This window comes from Plasmodium chabaudi (assembly GCF_900002335.3).
Source record: "Plasmodium chabaudi chabaudi strain AS genome assembly, chromosome: 13".
Taxonomy (NCBI): Eukaryota; Apicomplexa; class Aconoidasida; order Haemosporida; family Plasmodiidae; genus Plasmodium; species Plasmodium chabaudi.
Genome location: NC_030113.2, coordinates 2579728 through 2592416, shown reverse-complemented (window position 1 = coordinate 2592416; position 12689 = coordinate 2579728). Strand labels below are relative to the sequence as shown.

At 25.7% G+C, this 12689-nt stretch overlaps 3 protein-coding genes across 3 annotated transcripts; 1 reads left to right on the top strand and 2 right to left on the bottom strand.

The window, feature by feature from the left end:
• Positions 1-175: 175 nt before the first annotated feature.
• Positions 176-1183, bottom strand: PCHAS_1371000 (fam-b protein; the record flags this gene model as incomplete). The annotated part of the gene is made up of 2 exons (XM_016799497.1): positions 176-979; positions 1136-1183. The coding sequence occupies 2 exons, from the start codon at positions 1181-1183 to the stop codon at positions 176-178; spliced, it is 852 nt and encodes a 283-aa protein (XP_016654779.1).
• Positions 1184-2382: 1199 nt separating this feature from the next.
• Positions 2383-6368, bottom strand: PCHAS_1370900 (CIR protein; the record flags this gene model as incomplete). Its single annotated transcript, XM_016799496.1, has 3 exons — positions 2383-2694; positions 2779-6216; positions 6348-6368. The coding sequence occupies 3 exons, from the start codon at positions 6366-6368 to the stop codon at positions 2383-2385; spliced, it is 3771 nt and encodes a 1256-aa protein (XP_016654778.1).
• Positions 6369-10004: 3636 nt separating this feature from the next.
• PCHAS_1370800 (fam-a protein) lies at positions 10005-11459 on the top strand (the record flags this gene model as incomplete). Its single annotated transcript, XM_016799495.1, has 6 exons — positions 10005-10135; positions 10274-10511; positions 10606-10675; positions 10846-10955; positions 11050-11280; positions 11436-11459. 6 exons carry the CDS (start codon positions 10005-10007, stop codon positions 11457-11459), a joined length of 804 nt encoding a protein of 267 aa, XP_016654777.1.
• Positions 11460-12689: the final 1230 nt, after the last annotated feature.

The following is a 12689-nucleotide window of genomic DNA, read 5'->3' as shown; positions in this document are numbered from 1 at the left end:
TAACTAAAAATAAGTCAATTCCAAATTCATTAATATATAATATATATACATAGAAATAAGGATGAGTTTTTGACAAACTCTAAATAAAACCAAATTAATTATATAACGCAATTATATATTAAATATATTATTTTTAATCACTTAAACAAATATAATAAAACATAATAAAGAGTTGTTATTTTTGTAATTCTCTTAATTGAGAGCTATATTTAAGGATTTTCCGCCCGAATTTAATCAAGTAATACACAGACGGTACAAACCGTACTCCAAATATCCAATATCCTGTTACGTATATCGCAAAAATAGTAGATATAAATGACCAAATTACAAAAAGTAATTTTTTTTTTAATTTTTTTAACTCTTGTTTAATCAACCATCTTTCACGATATTTACTTGATGATTTTTTATATTTTTCGTCTTCCAAATTATAATCTTCCAAATAATAATCTTCCAAATTATAATCTTCCAAAATATAATCTTCCATATTATAATCGTCCAAATTATAATCTTCAAAACTATCATCGTCGCTCACCAAAGCATTTTCATAATTTTCCCATTGTTTAAAACGCTCATGTTTCGATACAGAAATATTTTTATCTTTTTTGATTATTTTTTTATTTTGTATCGGTTGTGTTTCTAATTCTCCATTTCTTTTATTATCAAGATCTTTTTTTACTTCTTCGAATTCTTTTTGAAGTTCATAAATTAATTTTTTCGTTTTTTTATCTACATTATTTAAATTGGGTAATGTATTATTTTCTTTATGATTCTTTATATGTGAATCTATATCATTTCGAAGCTTTGTTATTTCTCCGTCACCATCATTACAATCATTAAATTGATTTGCAAGAATCAAAGTTGATTCATAAAAATTATTTAAATCGAATTGGTTGTCTGCATCTGCTAATGTCCTATTATTTCTAAAATTTATTATATTCCTTCCAATGTATATGCTTCTCTCATTTACGTAGTATAATTCCTGCAAATAATTGAAATGTTCATTAACATATGTATAATTAATTTTAATTGGCTCTTTAACTTCGCATAAGTGTTTTATCGATACATGAAACAATAATATAAGGTTAATGTAAAACAAATAAATACGGTAACAATAATAAAATATCATGTAACTTACTTTTTTGCCATATTCAAAAAAACAAATAATAATTGAAAAAAAATTCATATTTTAAATGCTGATTCTCATTTTAAAATTTATTCATTAAATAAATAAAATAATATATGTAATTTGAAATATTCATGATGACTTTATGTTTATTCCAAAAATAGTAATATTTATCAGTTTTTTGTTCTAAAATTTATGAATAAATTAATATATCAATACAAAACTATGGCATTTTATCATTTATTAATTTTGTTTGCTTTCTATAGAATTAATTTATGTAACTGTTGTAATAAGCTTCGTCATATTCATTAAAACCATTTATGGATATAAATATTATACTATTTGTTTTTTCAAATAAATATTAATTTTTCTATAAAAATACAACATTATTAATATTTTAATGATAAAAAAAAAAATGTATATAATAATTTTTCTATAAAAAATATTTTTTTGGAATTTGTTATACAAACCGGTTTTTAATATAATATATAATATATTGGTATATTTAATGATACGGATGCATATTTATAAACTTATATTTTTCTATTATTGTTTGCATACGAACAAATTAATACATCAATTAAAATAATAAAATATTAGATACATATATATATGAATAAATACAAGCATATAATGAAAATATAAACAAATCTCTGTTGTTATTTACATTTAAATGGTTTTTAATTTATTATATTTTATTTACCACTTTTTTGCAAATTTTTTTTTTCATATATTGGCATGCAATAATTTTATATATAAATATATCTCAGAATATACAACATCATGTTTATTATTTATGTTAAATAGTATAAAATATTAATATTGATAAATCTAATCCCAAAAAATAATCAAATTAAAATAGTAAGTCACAAAAATAATACATATAGAACCAATATATTGAAAGGCATGCCAATTTATTATTATATGAAACCAAAAAATGAAGTATACTTAATAAGAAATGCTTTATTTTGTCGTATTCATTTAGCAGGTGACAGATACCTTTTGTATTGAAACAATACAATATTTTGACTTTTATAAATAATAATTAAAGACAAAGAAATATTATAATTCAGTTATAATAGATAATTCCATCATATAGAAAAATCATTTCATGTTTTATTATAAAATAAGAAACAAACTCTTGATCTGTATCATATATATACGATGCTTATTTATATTAATAGACAAACTTACTATTTAGCATTCTTTAGTTTTATACATTTTTTAATTTGATTTAAAATATAAGTTAATTAAATTTATCATTCTATGAAATCACGCTTTCTTTTATAAACAAAAAAAATTAACAGAAAAAACAAATTAATAAATGGTACAGGATCAGCCTGCATAAGTTGGTATATATTTAATGATGAAGATTTTTTTCTATTAACGGAATTTATAGATTTTTTAGTCTGTTTTTTTTGACCAGATGATTTTATAATTATTTGTATTTGTTTTTTTCCATCACTTGAGTTTATAACCATTTTTGTCGTTTTATTTACGCCAACCATATTTATAACCTTTGTCATTTTTTTTTTTCTCTTCATTTCCTTTCTCCATCCAGATGACAAATACTAACATAAAATTATGAAAAATATATAGTGTTTTATCAGGAAATATTTTAAAAATTGTATACTTCATATTGTCTTTTTATTTACCGTGTACAGAATAGCTAAAGTAATTGGTATTAGAATAACGATAATTGAAATTCCAATTTTTTTGTATTTTTTTAATACATATCCACCATCTGTTCCTGTTATTCCATTTCCTTTTAATTCGGTTCCTAGATTTTCTTGTTTAATCACTGGACCTGGCACCGGTTTTTGAGGTCCTTCTTGATTGGTTCGATCAGAGTTTTGGTTTTCAGGCGTGCCCGGAGACAGTTGCTGTTCTTGAGTTTGTTCCTTAGAATTTTCTGTAATTTGTGTAATTTGTGGAGTTGGTGAAGTTGGTGAAGTTGGTGAAGTTGGTGAAGTTGGTGAAGTTGGTGAAGTTGGTGAAGTTTGTAAAGCTTGTGAACCTTGCGAAGTTTGTGGTGTATCTGATGAAGGTTGATGTGAATTTTGTTTATGTGAATCTTTTTGAGGTTGTGATGGATTATTATCTGTGTGTGGATCATTCCCTCTCCTGTCTGATCCATTTTGGCTTCCTTTATCGCCATTTGATCCTCCTTGACCACCACCATTACCTCCTTGTCCACCATCATTACCTCCTTGACCACCACCAGTACCTCCTTGACCACCTGATCCACCATCTCCACTTGGTGATACATTATCTGTATTTCTTTTCCCATCATTTGAACCTCCCACTCTATTACCTGTACCTTCTGTTCCATTACCTGTGCCTCCTCCTTCACTACCTGTACCTCCTCCTTTACTACCTGTACCTCCTCCTTTACTACCTGCACCTCCTCCTTCACTGCCTGCACCTCCTCCTTTACTACCTGAACCCCCTGGTTCACTATCTTTGACACCGTGCCCATTAACTGAACCTCCTGATCCTTCTTGGCTTCCTTGTTCGCTACCTGATCCACCTCCTGATCCACTTCCTGGTCCACTTCCTGATCCACCTCCTGATCCACCTCCTGATCCACCTCCTAATCCACCTCCTGATCCACCTCCTAATCCACTTCCTAATCCACTTCCTGATCCACTTCCTAATCCACTTCCTAATCCACCTCCTGATTCTCCTTGACTTCCTTGTTTACTATCTGATCCACCTTTATCATTTTGCCCACCACCTGTATTTGATGGAACCTTATCTTTATCTCCTGTCCCACCATTTGAATTTTCTGATCCACCACCCAATCCATCATCGGAACCTCCTTTATTGGTAACTGGAGTGTGGTCATGATTCTTTAAATCATCTTGGGGACTCTTTTGATTTCCTGTGCCACCACCTGAATCTTTTTGCTCACCTGATTGCCCTTTTTCTGATATATCTTGAGTATTTTTATCACCTTTTGACTTGGGTTCTTGTGATGGGGCAGGATTTTGTAATTGAATTTGAGATTGTTCTTTTGCAGGTATTGGTGGTGTTTTCTCTTTATTATCTTGTGTCTGTTCTGGAAGCTTTGGTGGAGATGGCGGATCTTGCTTTTTCGGCTGCGATGGCTCTGGGGGTGGTGTTGATACTTTTTGTGGCGCTGATGATGGTGGCTCTAATTTTAATGATTGCCGTTCTGGCTCTTTTGTTTCTGGCGCTTGTAGTGGTGGTGTTTCTTTCTGGCTATCTGGTGGTTTTTCTTGCGGATTTGATTCTAGAGAGTCATTTCGTTGATTTTGTTTCAGTGAATTATCTTGTGTAATATTTTGGTCTTTTTGTTGACTCTTTGAATTTTCTGTTCCGTTATCTGTATCTCCTGACCCACCATTTGAACCTTCTTTATTTGTACCCGAAGTTGGAGTCGTGCTGCTTGGATTGGCTGTATTGATTTGGAGATTCTTTTTTTCTCCGGTGTTACCCCCTGGTTGACTATCTTTGGTATCTTTACCATCCGAACCTCCTGATCCTCCTTTGTCACCACCTGATCCTCCTTTGTCATTACCTGATCCTCCTTTGTCAGCTCCTGATCCTCCTCTGTCACCACCTGATCCTCCTCTGTCACCACCTGATCCTCCTTGATGACTTGAAGTTCCTTGATTACCTGTGCCACGACCTGGTCCACCACTTGTACCTTGTTGACTGGTATTTTCGCCTCCTTGGTTACCATTAGATATTTGACCATCTGGTACACCATCTTGTATACTCTTTGTATCTGCTGCTCCACCACCTGGTACATTACTTGTGTCTCTTGTTTCACTACCTGGACTTCCTTGATCACCACCTGATACATCACCTGTTCCACCTTTTGAATCACCTTTTCCCTTACCGGGATCTCCTGTTTCACTAACTTTATCAGCGGATCCACCTTCTGGTCCACCTTTTTCAGTATCTGCGCCACCTGGTTCACTATTTTCGCTATCACCTCCATTTACTTGACTACCTTTCCCATCACTTGGATCGCCTGGTTCTTTGGCTCCGCCGATCTTTTTTCCTTTTTCAACTTCGGGACCCTTTATCTCACTTTTAGAGCCCCCTGTTTCTTTGCCTGAATCCGTTAGTGGATTTTGATTATTTTTTCCTAGTTCTTGAGATTCTTGTGAAGATGAATGCAATTCCAGTTTTGCAGGTGGATCTTCAGGTGATGTTGCTGATGATGATTGATGTGTTTCTGGTTGTGGTTCTTGTGGTGATAGTGGCGCTGGTTCTGATATATCTTGTTTTAGTGGCGCTTTTGGTGACAGTGATTCTTTTTTTGAAGAAGATGGTAATCCTGGTGAGTCCGCTTTTTTTGATTTGTCCGTTTTTTTTTTTTTTTTGCCTTTACATGGTTGATTACTGAAGTTATATAATTTAAAACCTCTCACCGCGGCCATCTCTTCTCCATCTTTTGGTATAAGTTTTTTAAGCTTAGTTTCTAATTCATTGTTTGAACTATTATTCTTAATACCATAATTTCTAAAATCATCATATATACCTTTTAATTTATTCAATAAATCAAGATATGGTTTGCATTCAGAAACGTTCATATAAAGGGTTTTATATTGATAACTGCAATCGGCAGAATTTTTAGAAAGTTTCTTACTTTTGGCACCGTTTTTTTCATAATCTGCAATTGCTTTACATATATTACTAAGTAATTTATAAAATTCGCTTATATACTTAAGATTAGCATTTTTCAAATCCCCTATAATATCAAAAAGAGTCCAATAATCCAATTTTACTTTATATTTCTTTAAATGTTTCTCATAAGCCTGATTTAAAGTAATAGTATAGATATTGCGGTTTGGGTCTTTGCTTTCGTCGTCCATCTTAAATAATTTATCACTTAGCCACATCAATATACATTCATCATAATCATTATACTTTCTTTTTATTACTATTGAATCTTTGAATTTCATAAATATATATGCAGTCAAAGCACTAATACTTTCTTCATTTGTTTTACAAACACCATTATTACAATATCCTTTGATGGTTGGGTCTTCGTTAATTTTCTCCGTATTGACATTTTTACCATTAAAATAACTATCACCTTCGAGAAGTAACTTACACTAAGAAAATATTTATAAAAATATAAATTAATTCAAAATTTATTCAAATAAAATTTAATATGATTTGAATATAAGTTAAACATAATAAAATTAAGGATAAATATGTTTTATTTTAAAATAAGGTTATTTACCATTCGTTTGTGCTTGCTCATTGTAATGGAATTTTGTTTTTAAACTGTAGATTGGCATCATATTGTTTTTACATAAAACTTATATACTACACCAAAAAATTTATGCAATGACATGTCTTTTTATATGAAATTGCCAGTAGTTAAATGCACTATTAGCATTATTCTCAATAATAATATTAATTTTAAATTAATATACAACAATATAATAAAACAAAACATATATTCACTTTTACTACAATTTAGATAAGTATCCTTATTTTGTGATTTGTTCGAAGCATTTTTATCATATGCGAAATATCGCTATTCTTAATAATATTTGGAATTGCTTCATTGTATAATTTTGTGTAACATTTCAATAAGTTTAAATAAAACCCATTTTCTAATTATTATACGTTCTTACATTAGAGAACTATGCATTTTCTTGAATTATAGTAAAAACATAACAAATTATATATTATTATAAATATATAAAGAATTAAAAATGTGTTATTACTATAATTGTTAAAAATGTATTTGTATCTCATTATTTGAATATAATGTATTATTTAAGTTATTATTCAACATGGAATATCACACCTTTATATTATTTCTAATAAATACAAAACACAATTTGTGTTTAAATTTAATATTATTCTTTTTTCTAAATAAATGAATATAATACGTTTAATTATCTTAATTAATAATTCACTTTAGAATATGTAATAACTTTGCTTATGTACTAACATTTCTTTATATATAAATATAATGACCGAACGTTTTTTAGTGCATATAGTATCTAATTTTTAAAATTAAAAAACATAATATACAAATATATTTATTGAGCTATTGCAATTAAAATGAATCATGAATATAAATTAGTTTTTGTGTGATAGTTATTATATATAAAATGTATATTATTCTTTTTATTCCTATTATCTATTTAATATATAAATGATTAATAAATGCATTTTAAACAATAAAGAAAATAAATATAACTGTTTTCGTATAATTTAATTTTAAAATTCTATTAATACTTTGGTTAGAATAATTAATTAATTTGAGAATCAATATAATATGAGCTACCATTTTAAGTACACATTTATATTTATAATCTAAGCATGCATTATGTGTTATATATTTTATAATAAAACGTTATTTATTTATATAATGAAATAGCTGTATGTTTAACGAGCATTATGGAATTATTATTATATTGATTGATAACTTTAATGTCATAGCGCCATACTATTCCATTATTATTACTATTATTTCTACTAATATACCACTGTACACTACAATGAGATAATTAATGCACTCAAGAGAAATACTTTAAACCAATTAGTAATTTTCCTTGCTCCATTGTTTTAAAGTGCAACATTTTATAGCATATATTATTTCGTAATAGCACTATATTTAAAATATAAATTTATAAGTTTGTGCATATATAATAGCCTAGTATAAATATTATTGTTCAAATAAAATTAATTATTATGTGCTTTCTCAACAAAATTAATATTTAATTATATGAAGTTTTTACAATAAAATAATATTTCAATATTATTTGTAGAATATTTACTATCTTATATGTATAAGCATATAATAATAACCTTATTTCTATATATCTAATTTTTTTAATTATCATAAAAATTATTAGAACAAAATATTATATGAAATTTTATTAATATTTTATTTTTTAACTATTTAAAAATATAATTTATTTGTACTTCAAAACTATAATGCTTAAAATTTAATAATGATTAATCTAATATTGTGCCTTTATGGAAAATAAATTAAAGTTATAGAACTATTTCTATTAATGCTAATTAATATTAATACAAATATTAAGGTAATACAAATGTTAAGGAAATACAAAAGAAATAGTAACTACAATTAAAACTTGAAAACATATTGTATATATAGTGCGATTTTTATTGTATTATTAAAATGATAGATGCACAATAATATTTTATAGACAATGTTATATTGTCGATTCTCGAGCAATGCTCCATGCATCTATATTTTATGACTATATGTTATATATTGGTAATATATATAATTATTATTAAAAATTTACCCATTAACCTGAAAGCATATTATAATGTAGGCAATTGATCCAAATGAAACATATTATAATTCATACCCAATATCATATATAATGCTATTATTACAGTTCAATTGGCGTAATATAATTTGAATTAAAGTAATTTTGGCACAAATTATAAGCTTTACTAAATAAAATGTTCATCAAATAAAGAAATATATTATGCTATGCTTAATTCTATATCGTTCCCGATTAACAAGTTTTATATAATAAACAATTATGATATAAATAATACAGCTTCATATATAGCCAATATCTATAATAATATATGCAATGTAGGCATTTATTTTAATCATATTAAATCAATATTAATACTCAATTATGCTTATTATAACTCATGAAAATATTTTATGCCGCCTCTTTCATATTAATGGCTATTCCCTTTGGGGAATTGTATATTTAGACATCATTTCGAGATTAAACATACGGAGATGGTACATATATTTGATCAACATTTACAGACCAAAATATTATCAAATTATAAAAAATTAAATTACAATATATCCCGAACCCTAACCCAAAACACAGATACAGTTAACCAAGCAATAACCCATAATACATAACCTTGATCCATAGTGGAATACATGGTCCACAAAGGATGAACATCCCGGCACCAAGAATATTAAAATAAAAAAATAAATTAATTTATGTATGGATATATATATTCTTGATTTTGCAACTTTATGTTTATTATTTTATTTATTTGTATTTTTTTTAATTTTATATATACTCAGTTTTACTATTAAAAGGGAATTTATAATTTGTATTTATTTATAAAAAAAAAAATGACCTTCAATATTACAACCAATAAATAATTTTTATAAGATTAAGAATTTTTCTAGAAAAATTTTATTTAGTAAAATATGTATTAAAAATGATGAAAAAATTCAGAATGCTTGATTTTCATAGTATAAATTTTATCATACTATTATTATAATGAGGCAACAAATATGGTTATTATAGTAGTACCAGTAATATATAAAATTAACTGAACTTTTCAGATAAAATCAATTATTATTATATTTAAAATATAATAAACAAGTTTTATATTAAAAACGATGCATTATCAAAGAAATGTTGTAAAGCAAATGGGAAAAAATAGCAAAACAATTTTTTAATATAGATATTAATGTAGTATATATGCGATTCTATATGTAATGGGATTTTTATAAATTTTAAACTGCGATTAATCAATTATAAAAATATAAAATTTGTGTATTCACAATGATATATACTAAAAATATCATTTATATAATATAATTAAAATTATTTATTTTTAAATATTATATTTAAAGAAATTATTGTTATCCATTATTTATGAATGCTTCTGTTATTGACAATGCCTCTTGATTGAACCTATTTAAATTAAAATATGATAATTTTATAATTATGAAAAGCACAGATTTTGTCGTTTAAATAATAATTTGTATTTTTTTTAAATAAATATTTGTTTTTTTTGCCTTATTGGAGAAAATTATTTCTTCAATTTTAATTATATTTGTGGAATTTTCGAGTTGTTAATTTTTAATTAAAAAAATGTTAACTTGTATTGTAACATTTGTTTGTAAATTTCAAAAATGAATAAATTTTATATTCAAATTGTTTTTTTTCTTTTAAGCATCACCCTATATGCGAATAATAAAACCCTTGCAACTGAGCCTGCTTTAGGAAAAGCTACAAAATCCAAATCCAAAGAAAGTTACCTTACGTGAGAAAATACAATATACATATTACATATTTCATTATGAAAATATTAAATATACGCTTGTACAACAATGCTATAATATAAATACAATAACTTTATTTTTGTAAACATTAAAAATATATTTATTTATATCAATAATAGGCCAATGGACATATATTTAAAAAACACGGACCTGTTATGTAACAATCGCAACGAAGTTATAAATGCGGAAAAACTTATGAACGACGCTGTAAAACATTTAGAATATCATGCTACAAGTGAAGATGGTTATGAGTTCGTTTGGGAAGATCCTTTTAAGAAATTAGTTTATTATCAAAAAGAGCATGAAGGCCATATAAAGTTTAATAAATTTAAATATCCAGTTCGTGATTCCGATAAGGTATCATTTAACGAATAATATTAAGTTATAAAACAAATTAAAGTTAAAAAATGATTATAATTTATATACATATATTTATCTTTGTTTCCATTAGTATAATGAAGAAATAAACAAATTATGGGATCCATATGTTGGTAATTTGCTTGATTATATCTCTACTAAAAGTATGCAAAACATAAATAATTAGTCAAATCAATATATTATTGCTACTATTTATTCGACATTTCATAATTTATTATTACTATTGTTATATAATACTATTTACTATTCCCCATATATTCAACTTCATAATATTTTAATTTCATCTATGCAATTTTATAATGTTGTTTTTTAGGAAAAATTGAACGTGTGTACAGTCCAAATTTAATAATGATACAACAACTTTACAGAAATTGTTGTTTCGGCCTTCAAAGATATTTTTATGCTTTAGTCAAAAAAACTCAAGTAAGGAAACCTTTCCTCTTTAGTTTCGTTACAAATCGTATTTTTCATATTATTCACAATAATTTATTCAAATTTGCCTTTATTAATTTTGTAGATATCAAAAGACAAAACTATAATTGCCATGACATCAGCAAATATAATCGATCACCACCCTTCCACGAAAAAATATAAAAACAAAATCATAGAAAGCGCAAATTTATTCACAACTGAAGTTGATTCTGAAGATGATATTAGAAATGGAAAAATAAAAAAAACCTATGTTAACATAGCTGGATACCTTATTGAAAAAAAAGGCGATGATCTTGAAATCACCTATATCGACGCTGTAAGCAATATATAAATTTTAACAACATAATAATTTATTCCAGCAATTGCTAAAAAAATGTGGTTTTAAATAAATGAACATATTTATAATATATATTATAATTTGCAAAAAATTTAAACATTTTATATATTCATCCATTTATGCTTTTTTCTTAGATTGATGGGAATACTATTTTTTAACAAAATTACATTATTGGAAAAGCTTTAGATTATATTTTCCTTCATATATATTTTTCAGAATCGTAGTATTTGGAGATTTATGTTAATAAATTGGTTTATTCTCATGGATAATGGTTGCTTTAAATTACCATCATAGAGTGGCTTTTTGTTTTAAGAACGTTTTTTTTGTATATTAATTGTTTATGTCTTTTAATATTATCATGCACTAAATGCATTAATTTTGTGAATACTTCAAATATAAATATTATTATTTATGATATTCCTTTCGTAATAATGACTATGCCCCTTTGTGGGCTGCATATTGAGACATGATCTCGAAATTAAACATGAGAATGGTACATATATTTAATCATTTACACACCCCAAATATATCAAATTATAAAAAATTAAATTACAATATCCCCTGCACCCTAAATCAAAATCCCGATTCAGTGAACATAACCTTAACCCATAATGTAAATATATGATCCATAAGATGAACACCTCGGCATCAAGAATATTAAAATTAAAAAATAAATTATATATATAATTCTTGATTTTACAACTTTATGTTTCATTATTTTATTTTTATATTTTTGTATTTTATTTACTTGCATTTTTTTTAATTTTATATATATCATGCTTTATTATTAAAAGGGAACTCATAATTTGTATTTATTTATTTATTAAAAAAATGGGCATCAATATTACAACCAATAAATAATTTTTATAAAATTAACAATTTTGCTAGAAAATTTTTATTTAGTAAAATGTGTATTAAAAATGATGAAAAGATCACGAATGTGTAATTCTCATAGTGTAAAATTGATCATATTATTATGATGAGTAAAAAATATGCTTATTATATTATTAGTAATAATAAAATTAACTGGATATCTCAGATTAAATTAATTTTTTTAATATTTAAAAATATAATAGATATGTTTTATAGTAAAAACGATGCATTATCAAAGAAATATTGTAAAACCAACGGAAAAAGATCGGAAAACATTTATTTTAATATATTTTAATGTAAGCATATTGTGATCCCATACACAATAGATCTTTTATAAATTTTTAATTGAATTTAATCAATTATAAAAATATAAAACTTGTGTATTCACAATGATATATACTAAAAATATCATTTATATAATATAATTAAAATTATTTATTTTTAAATATTATATATTAATGAAATTATTGGTATTCATTATTTATGAAAGCTTCTGTATTGGCACTGTCTTGTGA